General features: G+C 39.3%; 1 protein-coding gene across 4 annotated transcripts; it reads right to left on the bottom strand.

The window, feature by feature from the left end:
- Window positions 1-4773: 4773 nt before the first annotated feature.
- Window positions 4774-16163, bottom strand: glra2 (glycine receptor, alpha 2). 4 transcript variants are annotated; one of them, XM_040148682.1, is made up of 9 exons: window positions 16078-16163; window positions 15279-15400; window positions 12729-12940; window positions 10749-10972; window positions 9277-9359; window positions 9051-9188; window positions 8658-8872; window positions 6196-6345; window positions 4774-5055 (listed from the first exon to the last, which is right to left on the bottom strand). In XM_040148682.1, the coding sequence occupies exons 1-9, from the start codon at window positions 16161-16163 to the stop codon at window positions 4774-4776; spliced, it is 1512 nt and encodes a 503-aa protein (XP_040004616.1). The 4 variants fall into 4 exon arrangements, with proteins under 4 accessions (XP_040004616.1, XP_040004617.1, XP_040004618.1 ...); XM_040148683.1 differs by having other exon boundaries at window positions 12729-12796; XM_040148684.1 differs by having other exon boundaries at window positions 12873-12940; window positions 16078-16145.
- Window positions 16164-18351: the final 2188 nt, after the last annotated feature.

Raw genomic sequence — 18351 nt, 5'->3', positions numbered from 1 at the left:
GAGAGAGACAGACACACAGACACACCCCACCAACACCACACCTTTTTTTTCCCCTTTTTTTTTTGGATGTGAGACAAACACCTCTGTCATTGCTAGCGAAAGAGAAGCATTGTGAATCCTGTACAGTAAATAACACCAGTAAATGGCCAGCGGGGAGTAGATCAGATGTGAAAAGGAAAATTCATCTGTATTGGTGTTCCCTTAGAGCCCTGACTGCCACTCAGAGTAAAATATATGTTTTGTCATCCCATTATTGCCTGTTAAGTTCTATTAACTCTGAGTGGTGGAAGTGGGCCGCAGGGTTTCTACCCTTTGCTGAAGCCCCCTCACCTTAATGGGGAATGAAGATGTGGTAGATGAATAAAGTTGCTGCTGTTATGAAACATCTCAGACATGGAGAAAACAAAATTTACACCCCATTTAGCTTAATAATATGACTTGCAGGCAAATTGACAAAGGGCAGATTTCTTTGACACCTTTGTGGACACCAGCTGTTGACTGGCACTTAAGTATGTAGTATGTGTCTGCCAGGAAAAGAAAAAAAAGACAAAGAGTTAGTCATGATCAAAAGAAAAAAATGCTCATGGTAAGTGAATAAGAAGTAGCACTTATGAGATAAAAAGTAAAATTAAAAATTGATTTCAAAAAAAGCGAATCAAAATATGTCATAATTATTTACTATCTCAAAAAATTCTACTGTGTATCTCGTAATGTCAATTTAGTATTTCATAATTTTGAATTGTTATATCATAATTTGACTAAGTCAACATTTTAACTTTACATAAGCATTTCTATATTTCTCATGACTAACTTTTCGTATGTTTTTAAAAAAAATTTAATTTCAATAATAATAAAACATTTAAAGGCCCAGTCAGTCATTTATTGACCGTATAAATATTTGTATGCATAATTGAAACATTTCAGTTACAGATAAAAACTCATGATACTTAAAATACAGGATTGTTTTATTACACTATATGCAAGTATTACTGAATTAAGTAAACATTTCACTGCATCAGAAAGCAGCCTTAAGTTAAATTTAGCTGTAATCTAAATTTGTGTTTTCCTTTTTAATAGTGGGATAACCCTTTTGTTTACAATTGAATCACATCTTGTGCCTTCAATAATATCCAGTCATTCATAATAATGAATGGCATTGCTAAGCCATGTTTATATTGATGCTGTCTTATGTGGGCACTGCTCTGCTCTTTGCCTGCAGTTGACTGTTATTGATTGGTGTCAGAGGGTTTCTTCTCCTCTGGACTCTGGGACCCAGTGGGTCAACCAAACAGAGTGGGAGGACATTGATTATATCTACAACATAATGCACAGTGCACAGCCCACATACAGCTTAACAGTGAACATGATTCTATATGCAGAGAGCTCCCATGGGTGGCAACACTGGTTCAAAGAGAGAAAATCCTCATGGATTGGCAACATTTAAATTGAATTTTGCAATATTTAAATTATTTAAACTAGAAGCTCTTATTTTCTTAGGACATCTCACCAAATACATAATTACAGTCATAAATACCAGCATTTGTTGAGGTTGCGCCTTTTGCTTATCACATAGAAACACATTTCTATTAAGCCCTTAGGCATAATACTACAATTCATTTGCCTGGCTGCTAATTTATACAAATTTCTAAGATGTGTACACTGAATATGCAGACTGTTCAACTAGATTCAACAAGAAGTTCTCAACGCAGGATCCGCTCACTTTGTCTCTAAAGCTTTCAACCACATCCTGTGGCTTTCCGCAGCACATAGTTGCTCAGTTGTCATGGAGATGGTTTTAGTTGTACCAAAGTTGCAGTCTTCTGATGATGCCGTATTTTAAAATGGTTTTATTAACTCATGGAGCCAACAATTCTCAGTGTGAATTCATAAACCCTTGGTTCTCATGAGGCTACCTTGAGCCATAAGAGAGGACTGGAGAGCCGTACTACCAGCCTGCAGATGATCACACACCGACTGACACCATGTCTGTGGCTGGAGTGCCATGTGTCTCAATGTGCCATTTTTGGTACAGCATTCATAAGAGAGCTACCACATACACACGAGGTGCCTGTTTTGTAGTTTGAAGAGTGCCACTGAAGCATAATCATGTGAATAATATACCCAACAGAAAATACCCGATTTTGTAGCCGGTTTCATTATTCCCTTCATACAATCAAAATTATTTTGTTGATGTGGTGCAGTGTTAATGTTCAGGCATAAGAGACGCTTTTGGCAAAATAATTCACCAATGTTCTTAACTTCATTAATGTCCTGCTTTTCTAGTCACACTACTCCTATCAATTGCTGTGCAGTTGCTATGGCAACCCTCATTTCTTGCCTGTCTCAGACCACTCAAAGCAGCCTCCCTAAACCTTAATGAATGAGGGAAAGTTGTTTCTATCTTAAACACCATTATAAGCTGCAAATAATGTTCCTCTCGTAAACTGTCATTCTAAATTTGATTGCATAAAGTCTAATGCATCCCTGCATATTCAAACAGCATTAATAATGGATCATGATGTAAGGCTGAGATCGTGAAATGGATGGTATTTCCATGTGAGGATTAGTATTATTGATTAGTTTATAATCCCTGTGTTTTGAGCATTAAAAAAGCAGTTGGATAATTCATGCAGCCTTCCCAGTATGCCTGCCACAGGCCATGTGTTCATCTTTAAAACGAATAAAGGCTGAGGGGTTTCCTGCCATTAACCACAGTATGGTAATGAATAGCATTATTGGTAGGATAATGTGATTACAAGATATCCATTTGTACATCGAGAGCTGATATGGTCACTCCTGTCTCTTTAAGGAAGATATGTTAGGGTTTGTCTCAGCTCATACGCAATAACAACAGGTGGGAACAATTCAAGAAGAATCTTTATTAGCCTGTGAATACTGTATATCTATTACAATTGTCCTTTCTCATATGTGAACATCAGACCAGTATTTTCCATTCAACTGGTTGGCAAGCCCCAACTGATGGAATCTCTACGGTACAGTGTGAAGTCCATTATCATGCATTAATGGAAACCCACTGTCAGATCATATCTCTGTCACCCCAGGCCACCCAGTGATCCATGGCATGTGCTTTCACCCTGACTTACGGGCTTGGTAAGGAGCAGCGACTGTGTTTGTCATTTTCTTTGATCTGATCTGCAACCGGGCGCAAAAAGCATTTTCAGGTGTTTGTGCCTTATTTGATCTGTTATTTTTTGTTGAAAGGCATCCATTTCTTCATTTTGTATATGAGAAGAAAGCAATATAGGGTGTAATCTTATCAACTAATGCATAAAATATAGCAAAAAGCCAAATCTTTTACCTTACACATGACAGGAGTGATGAAAATAAAATAAATATGGTGCACAGTCAATTTTATTGATGGAGAGGCCGTCAAATAACCTTTTTTTTTTTTTCAGGAATAGCATTCAAGAAAGGAGTTCTTCACCACAGTATATCAGGAGTGTAAGGACCACTAACTGCTCTTTACTATGAATGCTACTTACTAAGATCTTTCCTTCACTGTTGAATCCTTCTACAAACATATGTCATCATCCAGCAACAAACATGCCAAGTGAAGGGAAACAGTGCACAGTGGAGCTTGAAGAAGAATACAGAAAGCTTTTTTTTTTTTTTTTTTTATAAACATAACCTTTCCTCCATTACAATAAATATTTCATCAGACTAAAGCTACAAAAACATAGTCTCAAACTCTAAAACCATACCTTAAATACCTGGAGTATTTACCTGGAATATAAATGAATTCATATGGATATGGGCATATGACAACATTGAGTTATGCAGTGCATGTTCACAGTTTGTAGGCTTACATATACAATTGTTCAAAATTGGCCATTATACTCTATGAACCTAGCCTGTGAAATATATGACACTTTTTTTTAATAAATTACTTTAGAATGAAAAGGAATTAACTTACATTGGTTTTAGGTGACATCATTTTTCCATGGATATGATTTATAATACACTTAAAGAAAAAGGAAACAACAAGAAGTACCTTTGGATGTCTGGCCGCAGGTAGAAAAGCTCAAATGGTGCATTCGGCTCTGATAGACCACTAAACAAGAGGAGATGCTTGAAAAAATAGAGAAGCATAGTACTTCATCTCACCAAATCTTTTGATATCTAAGGCCTCAGGTATTTCGTAAAAATGCAGTATCCAATTTCAGATTTTCATCTGCTTTGTTCACACTCATGCCTGAGACGTGTGCTGCTGCCTAATGTTTGAAAGATGCATCTGTATGCACTTTTTGCCTGTATATTGTAGACGTTTGCTGCTGTATTTTGTAGAGGAAGTGCCGTGACAATAGTACAGTATAAAACAGTCTTAAACATCCTTGATAAGAAAGACCCCTTTTTTGCAATCACAGAAAGCCTTTGAGGGTGTGACTAAGCTACAATACAGTAACAAATCCATGGAATGTGTCTCTGTTCCTTGTTTGTACAGATGCCAAGGCAGAACTGATTTAAAAAATTTTGGTCCGTCTTCTCCAGCAGTTAAAACCATTTTTCCAGATTCTTTAGGAAATATTATGCAGCAGTACAACAACAACAAAAAAAGCATCGGTGTCTCAAAAGATCTTCATGTTATCAGAACATGAGCATTACTGTATGATGCATGAACATTATACATTATCCCTGAAAGAACGTCATCATCGTCATCACCATGGTGGACTCCCATCTCATCTCACTGTGCTTTCCAATCACTTCTCAATCTGAGAAATGAAAAATAAATGTTATTTGTCAAGGGTGAAGTCTTTACTTTTTGTTGATGTCCTCATGCCTGATGATCTTGTAGGTAACCCAGTAGAAGACATTGAAGATGAGGAAGGCCAGAGGAAAGGCAGCCCTGGAGATTGTGTCTATCCTCTTGGCTCTGTCCACAAACTTCTTCCTCATGGTGTCTATGTCTTTTGGGACTGACGGTGCAGGGTTTGGAGCTTGGGCAGTGTTCTTAACAGCTGAGCTATCCTTTGTTGGCAGACACTGACTCATATTGTAGCCAGCAAAATTAAAGCGGCCTTCACGCATATCCTCATCCTGAAAAAAAAAACATGCACACGTGGACAGAATTAACTCACTTGGTCTTTTTTAAAAGACTGCAGCTCAAATTTTATGCTTTACTTCTTAATGTTAATAGGCTGAACTTATACAGCGCTGTTCTACCTTAACGAACAAAGCCCCTTACAATTTGTCTCTCATTCACCCATTCACACAGTGTCTTGTTCAAGGACAGTTCAACATATGGACAGGAGGAGCCCGGGATCAAACTGCCAACCCTGCAGTTAATGGACGACCTGCTCTACCTCCTCAGCCACGGCCACCCACTGGCCACAGTCTCAGTGTTGCTGTGGTAAAGTGAATTTAAATGGACATTAATCATGAGATATTACAAACACTTTTAATTTAAAAAAAAAATCCCCAAGGTAACCTGATGCACCTAGAACGACTGCTTAGGGGGCGAATCTTATTTCAGGCAATAATAATAATGTTAGAAGCTAATGTCAACATGCTAACATTTTCACAGTGACAATGCTAACATGGTAATGCTTAGCAGGTATAATGTTGACCATGTTCATCATTTTAGTTTAGTGTGTTAACATGCTAACATTTGCTAATTAGCATGAAACACAAAGTACAGCATAGGCTGGTGTGAATGTCTTCAGTTTTTGTCTTGCTGGTTTTTGATCATACACAAAACTGATGATGGTATAAGATGAAAAGTCAGAGAATCATCAAAGTTATTACAGTTCATCAGTAATCTGGATTTTCCATATAGTAACTGAAAAGCACAAAGCTCAACCTCATTGTGGCGTGGGATCGCTAAAGTAATTATGATCATGTCATGAATGTCTGTACCAAATTTTGTGCCAAGTCACCAGGCAGCTGTTGAGATATTTCACTGCATATGTGAAAACTTCAACCTCTTGATATTGATAAAGGAAAAATTGAGAGGATCACCAAAGTCATTAGAATTCATCCTTTGGGTGAATTTGAACAGACCGTGATTATCTGTACAACATTTAATGGCAATCCATCCAGTAGTTGACGTGATATTTCAGTCTGGACCGGAGTGGTACAGCCGACCAATTGACATCACTGTCCCTAGAGTCACACCTCTATTGTGGCTTAAAAGTTTGATGACCAAACAGCAGCCTTTTAAAGACTTTGAAAGCCTACCTTGTGATTCCTCCTTTGTCTTCGCCTCAGGCGAAGGAACTCTTTCTGTTGCCTGGAGACAAAATTAACCCCAGCATATTCTAGCAATGCAGCAAATACAAAGAGCAGACACACAGCCATCCAGATATCAATGGCTTTCACGTAAGAGACCTGGGGGAGAAAACAGATTTCCTTTGTTAGATCCTCCAAGGTAACAGCATCAGCTAGCAGCTCAAATGCAACATGAATTTCTGCTTTGACCTGAAATATTGGTTGATTTTCTGTTTTCAACCTTTCTCTATTCATTTTGAATCCTGATCTGTTAGATCTACCATGTGATCTGCACTTACTGGTTCTGGTTCCTTACCTTTATTTGACTCATTATGTCAGTTAACTGTGACTTCTAAATGACTATAATTAGGGGGGGGGTCGTTTGCTAACAAGTGTATCAGAGCTGCCAGTAATGTCAGTGATAGCATGACCATAAACAGTGGGAAATAAATGCTGCCTTAATTACCAATAGAAAGAGGACTGTAGAATTACTGTGTACCTTTAGCATTGGTTTTGATCTGTTTCTTTTGAGAAAGTGAGGATGAAGTCGAAAGCCTTGAGTACTCGTCAGTGAGACCTCCTATCTTCATGACAGCTGATTAGCATGTGGGGAAAACAACTCAGCTTTTTCAGAGCACTTAAGGCATTTTGAGTTATTGTTTTCTTGAATCAAGGCTCTCAAAGGAGTCTATTTAAATATTTATCAGTATACGTGTCTTTTATGTGACAATCTCATGTTGTGGCTGAGGCCCTCTGTGCTCATCTGCAGACTGATCATAAGGATCTGATCATCAAGATCTGGCTCTCAGTGCCTGTAGTGCCCACCGTGAAATATGTGCATGGCAATTTACCCTGATTGAAAATAAGCTCTCACAGGCTACCGCTGCTGTTGGTAATGTACACATGCTTTAGATGATAGCAAATTGATTGCTGTAACAGAAATGTTGAATGCTGTGAATTAAACCAATCAGGTTAAAAGAGCCACCCAGTTATGCTTTTATTACCTCCACCACAAGGTATTTTTTTATCCTCCATATTATAGTGGCTTTCACATAACGGATGAGATAAATTGTGTCTCTTGCAAGGTACATCAAACAATCAGGAATTAAGTATCCTTTCATTCATTTGATTCATTGATAGTTTAGATAAAATTTTGTCCTCTTGTTTGTTTCTATACTTGCCTGGGTTATGAATCTATCCTCTGTCTAATACATCTCCAAAATATTGCTGCTTGGGCTATGCAATTAGAGAGCACCTCATATTACCTATTTGAGCTCCCATAGACTGACTTACCGAAGAAATAGTCAAATTGAACTAATCTACTGATTACTCTTGCTTTCAAAGTACACTTGGGCATTTAGGTCTCTATAGTTACAAATATTACAGACTCTTTAGGTCTGTAATAGGTGTAAACATCCTGATTTACACCATTTATTTTTAATAAACTATGCATAAAGGCTTTCCTTTATCTCACAGTTTCTATATTTAGTTTCTTACCTAAATTTTAGCTGCATAAAACTAACCTTTACAAAAATTGCAGACATTGGTTAAAGGACCGGTGTGTAGGATTTAGGGTGATGGCAGAAATGGAATATGATATTCATAATTATGTTTTTTAAGTGTATAATCACCAGAAACTAAGAATTCTTGAGTATTTCGTTAGCTTACAATGAGCCCTTCATATCTACATAGCGGGTCCCCTTCCACCAAGCCAGCCATGTTACCCTGCCATGTTTCTACAGAACAGACAAACCAAACACTGGCTCTAGAGAGGACCTTTTGCATTTCTATGTTACCTGAAGGCCACCTTAGGTTTTCCTACATGCTTGGAAAGGTGAGGGGAGGGGTATTCAGTAGGTTACAATCTACCGTCTCACCATTAGATGCCCCTAAATCCTACACACTGGTCCTTTAAAGCATACCTTAACATAGTTGCTAACCTTTCTTGTTGGGGCTATCGTCAGATAATCTAATTTCGATCGTCCTAAGATGTTTTACATGTGACAAAATGATGCCATTTCTACAATCCATGTAGAGATGCAGATAAATGCAAATGTTTGTTCTTAAATCTCTCCAACAAAGTTGCCACAAAACTTTACTCAGAGCATATTTCAACTCTGAATGTCGTCCTATCACAAAATTTTGATATTTCCAATTGTTTGTCCTTAACCTTTAACTGTGAAACACAGTTATGCAAACAGTTGTTTAATGTCTGAACATCTGAGTGACCAAACTTGATTTAAATATATACCACAATATATAAATATATACAGTTTATTACAAATACCTGCAGTGCTGCATGCATTTATATCAGTCTCTTTATGATATGTTCTACCAGTAGAGGCTCTTATGTGCTTTGAATGAATTAGACCTGTATTAGACCTGCTATATATTTACCAGTCCTACGGTAAAGACAGAGAACTGAGGTTTACCTTTGGAAGAGAAGCTCTGGAGCCGGAGCTTTGGGTGGTCATGGTTAGCACAGTGGTGATGCCCAGTGCCACTCTGGCAGGAGCAGCATCCATATTGATCCAAAAAGACACCCAAGAGAGGATGACAATCAGGAGGGAAGGAATGTACATCTGGATCAGGTAGTAGCCCATCTGGCGCTCCAGATGGAATTTAACTTCAATACAGGTGAATTTACCTGTTCAACAGCAAGGAACACAAACACAATTCAGCCACCGGACCAGGAGAAATGTTAGCTGTATGAAATATAAACAGCACTGGTGTGTGTGTGTGTGTGTGTGTGTGTGTGTGTGTGTGTGTGTGTGTGTGTGTGTGTGTGTGTGTGTGTGTGTGTGTGTGTGTTTGTGTTCTCTGACCAGTGTTGTAGTGTTTGGTACAGTAGCCCAGCTCCTTCTCTTCCCTCATAATGAACTGAGGCAGGGTGAGCCCCTCTGACACCTGCACTGCACCGTTCTCCAGCCACTCAAAGATCAAGTCATTCATGGTATAGCCAACTAGAGAGAGGAAAGAACATATGAATCAAAATTTAGATAATCAGTAGATACTCACTCTAGAAAGTGCAGCGACAAAGTCAATCCTTACAACTTTCTAGTTGCATTGTACAAGTTTGGACATCCATCGGAAAGTTCTTCAGATCCATTGGGCAGGACAGAATGAGAGTCAACCTATGATGCGAAACAAAGTCAAAGTCAGTAAGATATAAAGAACGGACTACACTAATGAATATATGTTATTTGATTCTGAAAGGAATATGATTATTAAACCTTGAACTGCTGAGTCGACACATGAATTGAAAATAATTTGCTTGAAAAATTAAATTACAGAACATTTTTTTTGTAATCTCAGTATTGTGTGCTTCTTTCTCCTGTGTGATAGCCTCTGATACATCATGTAGGATTCCCTTCAGCAGGTTCCTATCACACTTTCATTTCTGCAACTTATTGTCTCTTTGATGCATTGTGGGCCACAGTCGGCTCACTCTGTCATTTCTCTCATGAATGGCGAGAGTGGCTAACCAAGTCTCATCTCTCACGTAGACCCTCTCTGCCTCCACACCTGAGCTCCACTCAGCCTTGAGCTACTCTCTAAATGGACACAAAATTGATCCGCTTTATATCGCGTCATTGCAGAGAGAAGTGAATGCTGTGTGTGACTGAAGTTGTATTGAAATGAAATGAAACATATTTTCATATCATGTACCGAGTTTTGCTCAAAATTTGAGCCGATAGGCCTTTAACATTTCATCCATCCTCAGTTGGTTGCATGTTTCAGAGCTTTCCGCAATGTTTTATGAAGTCCAAAATATTCAGTGCTCAGAAACCAACATAAAGAAAGATTCACATTTTTTTATTCCCCTCTGGTTCTATCTTTGCTTTGGATTCTCAACAGTGCCCCTGAGATTAGCTTGTCCTCTTGCAATCAGTGTTCCTTTATTAAAAATCTACATTGCACATGGGGATGTACTGTGGTTCAGTGAATTATGCCATTTCAAAGGAGGGATCACAATGCGATGCATGCTTTAGATTGACAGTCTTTGATGTTTGAGAGGAAATGTAAGGAAAGCAATAAGTTGATATGTCCTAGGGTGATCTATGCATCACAGCTTTTGCTATTCTGCGGTATCATCTTTCAGTCAGCATAGATTTCTGCCTCCGCTCCAGTACTGGAGGGCCAAATGGTGTAAACTAGGATTGCAACTAACAATTATTTTCACTGCGGTCTAAACTACTGCTTATTTTATTGGATAATAACTTGGCCGGGAGAACATCAGCAGTGAAAAATGCCCATCACAATTTCCCAGAGCCCATGGTGATATATTGAAATATCTCTTTTGTCCAACTAACAGTCCAAACCCCAAAGATTTTCAGCTTACTCTTAATCATCAGTAAATGTTTGCTGTTTTTGCACACTTCTTTCTTCTTAACTGAATAATCGAGTATAAAAGAGTAGCAGATCAATTTTTTGAAAAATCGACCGAGTGGTTCAGTTCTAGTATACTTGTAACTATTATGCCATTTTTAATTCTGTTGTTTATAATGTGTCCAATACATCACCGGATACTGTAGAGGACAGTCCCATCCTTGAAGATCCTCAGCAGCTTGTTGTCTGTGGTGACATCATGGAAGTTGGCTCCTTTCTCATTGGCAAAGAAGAGATCGGGTTTCCATATGGAGTCCAACATAGACGGGTCCAGGTCGAGGGAGGAATCTGGGTATTTACTGTACGCCAGCCGAGGGTCATTCCACTTCTGCCGCAGGAAGATGTTAACCCTGTAATCCTGCGGAGATGACAAGCAGCTTTGCATATTTTGTATTTCAGTGTTTGGGATTGTGAGAAAGCATGCCGGCGATGGGACATCAGTCATTGATGCTCGTTTGTATTATTATATAACCCTCATTTTAATGAGGTAAATAGGAAAATTGCATTGGTATACCTACATCTTCGTGATTATTCCATTTCACAAAAATGCATTTAATATATAATTAAAGTAAAATTAATGGAACAAGCAAGCATCTACACCAATTCTGAAAAAGTCATAAACCAATTGTTCAAATGCAGTTTCTTGAGTGGCAAAATGTATTTATTCAAGAACTGTACTTAAGTACAAGTCTGAACTATTTACTTGAGTGTTTCCATTTTATGCAACTTAATATTTCTATTTCATTGCATTATTGAGGGAAATATTCTACTTTTCCCACTAATACATTTATTGGACAGCTATGGTCACTTTTTAGATTAAGATTTTACATACAAAACAATATGATCATCTTTAAAAATATGCATTTGTATAAATTGTCTATATAACAGTATGTAAAGTAGTTAAAATTAACAATAATAGCCTTTAATGCTCTGGAAGGGGCCATTATCCATTACTTTTACTTTTGATACTTTAAGTATATTTTGCATTTAATACTGTTTAACTTTCAACCGGGGGAAGGGATTTCAGTACTCTATCCACCACTTGTTACAGCTGTGTTGTCTCATTTACTCAGTTACAACTGTTGTGACTATACAAAACATTTTCAAAAGTTGTACAAATCATACAACTTTTGATAAATAAATAATAAAATAGATAATGAGCAAAAAATGAATTTCATTGCACATCCGGCAAAATATATATCATCAGCATAACAACACGTTCATGTAGGTGCATATGTAATTCAAAATTTCATATATGTGTTTGCTGGACCAGTTTGATGGTTATGTATTGTTGCAAGTAACATTTGCAAAAACACTGACCTCATAACAACTTTTCTTATTAATCATAATTATCTAAGTGCCATTACAGAAACCAAAAGATGCATTTGTAAGCTGTAGTGGCTGATGAGGAAGACTCTTGACCATGCAGTTAGTAGTAGGCTGAATGTCACAAAGCTCAGTTGCTTAGAGTAATTGATATGTCAGGATGATGAGAAGCCCTTATGTTGTTGGACATTTCATCAGCATATTGGCGGTTCCAAATATTTGCGTGTGTGTCTAAAGCTGTGTAATTCCCTGGCAATCTTATGAGCTCCAGCTCCTGCGCAAATTAACATCCTCCATTCATGATCTAAATAGTTATTATCACTTATTATGAATCCTTTGATCATGATGAGCTTCAATGTAGCCTCGCAGGTTCTATATTTTTACCCCTTTCGGCAGTTGGATGCTTTCAACATCGCATAATTTAGATGAGCTTAGTTTACAAGCCCAGCCCCCCACCTACAGTTATTGGCTGCACTTAAAGTGACTTACTAGTTGTTCTATGAATTATAACACCTGGATTAACACATGTACTGGGGATATCAGGGAAGCATTAACCGATACTTATTCGGATAGCCAGATAACGTATTTCTCATTTATAATGTCTGTGTATGTCTTATGGACCCGCCAATAGACTCCTTGATGGCAAAAAACAAAGTCTTTTTATGAATAGCAAGACATAGCAGAGAAAAATGAAAAAAAAGAAAAAGAAAAGTTACTTATGTTGGGTAAAAAAACAGGATGATTCAGTCTTAAATCCAGAGCAGGGATCAGGGCTTTGCTCAACTCACCATTGTAGTTTCTGCTATAGAACCAAAGCTGTTGATAAATATGTTGCAGGTAACATTAACTGGTGGACCTGCAGGTTGAGGGATAGATAACACATTGACACATTGTACAGGGCAGAAATCAGCCAAAATGCCAGAGGAACTCACCATAGTTGTCTCTGTGACAGAGCCGAAACTGTTGATAAAAATATTGCATGTAACGTTTACAGGGGGACCTGTGAAATGGAATGACAATGACATGATAGGAAAAAAAGCCTTGAACCATATCATCAAGGACGACTGGGTTGGGAACAGTGAAGAGGTTTCGTCAGGAAATTTGGGTCTGTTGGTTTACAAGCTGTTGTTGCGCTGTGTATGTCAACATGCATTATGACCAACGAGTGTTTTTTATTATGATTATTGTTATAATTATTTTATGGCTGCTTCAAGAGTGGATGGTGAAATGTTGCATGCTTTGTTGAGCCAGAGGCAAAAGATCACATAAAAGGAGAGGATCCATGTTTGGCTTTAGAGACAGAAATGATGTTTGTAGATTTTGCTGACTGTTGTTAAAAATAGTCATATTCTATTTATAAGTATATATTCTATTACATAACTGAATATATAATAGTAACAAAATCACACTGTGTCAGTGTGTTATATTCTTTATAATGTCCTTTCAAATTCAACAGAGGATACATGCACACACATAAACAGTAATGTAGAGCTGCAACGATTAGCTGAATAATCCATTAGTCGATAGACAGAAAATTAATTGGCAACTATTTCAATGGCTGATTAAACAATTAAGTATTTTTTTTTTTAAAACAAAAATGCCAAAAATTCACTGGTTCCAGTTTCTCAAATGTGAATATTTTTCCTGAATTTCTTAATCTTCTGTGATATTAAACTAAATATCTTTGGTTTTTCGACTGTCAGTCAGAAAACAAAAACCAACATGATTATGTTAAATTGGTCTCTTAGAAATAGTAACAGGCATTTTTTCTTTTCTTACCAACTGCTCACATTTTTTTAATAAAAGATTAATCATCAACAAATTAAATGACAATGGAAATAATCTTCAATTGCAGCCCTACAGTACTATATTAGTTGTGATATGAAATTAGAGCATCATCTGTCCACGGCAGTGCGTAAAAAGTAACCAGCAGGTTCTCATGAGTTGTGTCATTTTTACTCCGGATTGGCCTGAACTGCAATCTGTTTGCGAGGCTTGGCAGGTTATGCCATTTAAAGTCACAGCAAATCTTTTTTCTCTCTCTGATAAGTGAAGTTGCAAGCCCTTCCCAGTGCCCTTCCCCTGTGCTTTCTTCATCAATATTGCATGGTGCTTGGTATTAATGTTTGCCTCAGTTTGTCGTCAGGTGGCTACATTTAACAGCAGAAGCAGAAAAAAAAAAAAAAAGCAGTACCTCCTCACAACAAACTCAGCAATGAAATCTAGGTCAGCCTTCAGAAATACAGTTCAACACTCTCGTCAAAGAATAACTAGCCCGCTCGCGACAGAAATCATCTGTTTACATTGCAGTGGGTTCATGCAAAAGTGTTTGTTTTCCTAGCTATAAGGTGAAAGATTGTGTGTGAGAGAGGGAGCTTTATCTATCCTAAAATACGGAGAGAATATGAATTCAAACCAGGTTTTATGTCTTTTAATCCACATGTGCTCATCATCTCTTTATTAGCTAGAAACAGTTGCTTACACTTCATCCATCCCCTGAAAATGCCAGCCGGCGTAAAACAGGCTGTCCTCTCGTCTCAAGTCCGTTTCAGCACTCTTGTCAACCTTTTCCCTTTCTCCCAGATGCAGAGGAAATATCTGGGCCATGTATTTCTGATCCCTGCTAATGAATCCTTGTTCTCTACCGTCTGGCCGATTAAACTACTGGAAAGCCCAAACCTGACCCAGCCTGCAGTGGGCCTGAGCCCCAGTGGTCTGGCCTCTTCTCACTCAGCTCTGTTCCAGTGACAGATGCTGTGTCTGTCTCCAGCATCACAGCAACAACAACCACAGAGGAAGTCAGTAGCCTGCAGCCTTGCCACGGGGACACCGTCCATCATTTGGCCTGTCATGGTGGCATCCCCTTCCACTGCGAGTACCAGTCTGAGACTGTGACTGTGATATTTACCCCCCCCCCCCTCTTGTTTTCTAAATTATTATTTAATGGAGATATGGATTCTATCTGACATTATTTTACCAAATGAATGAAAAACGCACATGCAATGTTATGATGAGGGGTTAGTTCATGATTTAATTAACAATCTTGTGACTGTCAACTGAAGTGACTGATTGTTCTTATCCAGGGACTGGCAGCACGGTATCTTCTCAACAGATCACAGTCAATGGATCTCCAGATAAGTAATAATGTCAGAGTCTGCTGTGTTTACAGTTACACTTAAGGGGGGTGGACCTCTTCTACATGCAAACACACATGTGCATTATCAGATGTTGACAAAAGGTGGTGGTTGTGGGGTTTTTGGGGGCACAAGGCGAGACAAGGCAAGTGTGAAGTGACTTGTGTCAAGATTTCCAAAAGACAAAGAGGATGATCAACACACCTTTAAAATTCGGTCTTATTCGTGCATCATACCCGGACGTGCGACCCATGAGTGAGTCCAGAAAGTCCGATGGAGACATGTTGGAGGATGATCTGGAATCGTGCTCCTTGGCATCCACAACTCTGGGGAAGGCACACACACACACACACACACACACACACCCACACACACACACACACACCGTGAGAAAAATCACTTGATCGAACAGAAGTCAGAGCTCAGAACCGGGCATTAAACGGTATCTCACTCTCTTGCCGGGGAGTGATTGGCACGCACATAGAAACTAGAGAATGCGTTAAAGCGCACACACTTATCAGATGAGTCTTATGTGATTTCGACGTCGGGGGCATTTCCTTTAACATCATGCAAGTTTCCTACACGGACACCACGGCATGCTGTAATTTATAATGCTAACATTACAGGAATATTGTTGTGATGCTGCAGGATAGAAAATAGAAAATGATACCATTACGTGCGTAAATGTGACAATAAAGCAAAAATTCCCCATAGGGAGATTACAAATGTTAAGAATATTTTAGGGACCGAATAGTAATCACAAAAACAATTCAAACAGTCGAAAAGAAAAAGTAAGTTTAGTTAATCCAAATCAAAGCAACACGCAAGCAATCGCCAACTTAGTCAGTGAGGAAAAAAAGTCACAACCCATTTTATATTGTTTCTTTAATTAGGCCATCAAATACTAAATGAATGATCTTATTTCCCAGAGTTTAGAAGCAAAAAATAATAATTAGTTTTAAATCTTTGAAATCAAGTATGTTTGGTAAATAAACTGCCTTACCTAAAGTTGCTAGTCTCCATGAAATATGCGAATAAAGCTACCAAAACCTTAATGAAGGAGCGACTCATTCCTGGTGGTTTTCCCATGTGCTCACTTTTCTATTTCTTCCATATGTTTACGTTGGTCAAACACATAATCCAGATAGGGATACCGCTTCCTTCCTGGCCAAGTCGTGGGCGTCTGGGTGTTCTTGTGTCACACAGAAATACAGGAGACATTCCTCAACGCAGCCACAGATCATAGTTTAGTTTCACGAAACTCTGACTCCCAAAAACGGATTTCTCGAGGCGGAGGTGTGAAGAAACATCAGTCCTGTGGTCAGACGTCGGGGAGGTGAAACTCCAAAACGCATCCCCTGGAAGCTCCCTGCTTCTGGCGCTGGCTCAGATCTAGGAGCTCGCTCCGTGAAGACAACCCCGCTGGCCTGGGAAGTGAAATGTATTTCGCAGGTGGAGGACCGTCTTCTGTTGAGGAATGGGAGAGGAACGCCTTTGCTCATTTCAGCACTTGGACAGCTCCCGGTTCCGTTACGCGCAAGCGCAGGGCTTAAAAGTGGGGGACGTGAGTCGGTTTTCAATAAGTCCAATAAACGAGAGAGGTAATTTACAGAAACACACTCAAAAAATGTCTCCAGTGTCTGTTATGTAACGAAGGATGTCTGTTATGAACATTAGAGCTTATGAGAGCTGATTGTGAAACTCACAGTGCGCGCAGAGAAACATCAGGATCAACTGGCTTAAGGAACCGTTCATGTTTTCCAGCGGTGTAATTAAGGACATGGAATTATATTGATAATTAGGGACTGTAATAATAATCTATGTCCTCGAGTTTAAATATGACTTAAAAATTCTCATAACATATTCGAGTATAATTATTCAGGGATGCAATTTAGTTGAGATCAGAAAAAAAAAACCCGGATAATGATTGACTGGGTTACTCTGACATCATCCTTGGCTGTATTTTTACGCAATATGTCCCCCCCCCCCCATCCTTGTCTGTTTAGAGCAACCTACATCCTCACAGAGATATGAAAAGTGTAAACAGAGGACGCACCAGCGAGAAGCCGCCGGGAGAGTATTCGGTACCCCGGTTGCCCTGGAAACTGATTTCCGAGGCACATCATTGGAAACGTTGAAAGGTTGGCCTCCCAGAGCGAGACGGAAGAGAGCTGACAGACAGACAGGGACACAGACAGAGACGTCAGGAAATGTACTACAGGCTGGCCAAAGCCCGAGGGGTGGAGGGATGGAGGTTTGGTGGACCACCGCATAGATGGTGTAAATGTATATAAGCTCCTGGTACTGATACGGAGGCTGGAGGTGAGCCTGGCAGTGCCAGGATGCGGGGTGGGCTGCGAGGCTCCACGACCACAGGCACGAATGACTCATTCCACATGAATACACAGGCATGTGCTGCGGAGGAACCAGCTAAACTTAGTGAGGTGATACAAACTATTCCGTTCGCATCAAGCGAACCACAGGCATTCGTGTTGTGAGGTTGCTCTCCGAGCCTCCCATGCCTCAGCGCTATGACCCGCCCGGGGCCATATTACACTTTAGTCTGACACTTGGTTACCGACCAGTTTCCAGACGATCTTGGCCAGCCTGAGGACGAGTCATAGTGTGCTCCCCCTTTTAATGCCCAGGTCCAAATTACAAGTGTCACATTGTATCTCATGCCTGGGAATGTATGGCTTGCTCTGGTCTGGGGATTTAATCCTAGAGTGTCATCAGGGGTCTTGTGCATGGCGTGTTGTACAGCATGTTCCCCACCATAAATACTGAATGTCCTGTTTGAATTATTTACCAACAGGCACATGTACTGTGTGTCCATGTTCTGTTTTTAATCAAAAAAAGGAAAAGAAAAACAAACTTAGCTGTTTTTCTTGCACGACGAGCAGGGCATTGTCCAGATTTACTCTGTGAGCATGACTCTAATGTCGCTGTGCCTGATCAAAAATAAGTCAAAAAATTAACAGCTATAAAACCTGATATTTTGTGAAATGTCTTTAATGAACACATTTCCTACTGGCAAGGGCCAAAATTTCCCTTGCGCTCAAGTCATTTATTTCCCATCTCTGAGACAGCTGCAGTTGGCTTATCTGTGTAACAACAACCAACCGGAGCCTCAATTGGCCATTAGTTTCCCTAAGTAAAGACTTTGGGCCAGGTGGGTCACATAATTAAAGCAGAACAAGTCAAATCTGTGTGTCGCTGAGGGGAGAGAGAGGGGCAGCGTACCTCTCTGTCTGTGGTAGGGGAGAGTAAAACCGAA

This window comes from Xiphias gladius, chromosome 16, assembly GCF_016859285.1.
Source record: "Xiphias gladius isolate SHS-SW01 ecotype Sanya breed wild chromosome 16, ASM1685928v1, whole genome shotgun sequence".
NCBI lineage: Eukaryota > Metazoa > Chordata > Actinopteri > Istiophoriformes > Xiphiidae > Xiphias > Xiphias gladius.
Note: the sequence above shows the minus strand (reverse complement) of the source record. Positions and strands in the feature narration are given on the sequence as shown.

What these genes read in the sequence shown, in the direction of transcription:
- glra2 (XM_040148682.1), bottom strand. Translation starts at nt 16,163, where the DNA reads ATGGGAAAACCACCAGGAATGAGTCGCTCCTTCATTAAGGTTTTGGTA. An exon ending in ACTGTCCTCTACAGTATCCG is followed by an intron (nt 9,360 to 10,748) that starts GTGATGTATTGG and finishes TTCGCATCATAG; the next exon opens with GTTGACTCTCATTCTGTCCT. An exon ending in CCAGAGCTTCTCTTCCAAAG is followed by an intron (nt 6,346 to 8,657) that starts GTAAACCTCAGT and finishes TTTCTCCCCCAG; the next exon opens with GTCTCTTACGTGAAAGCCAT.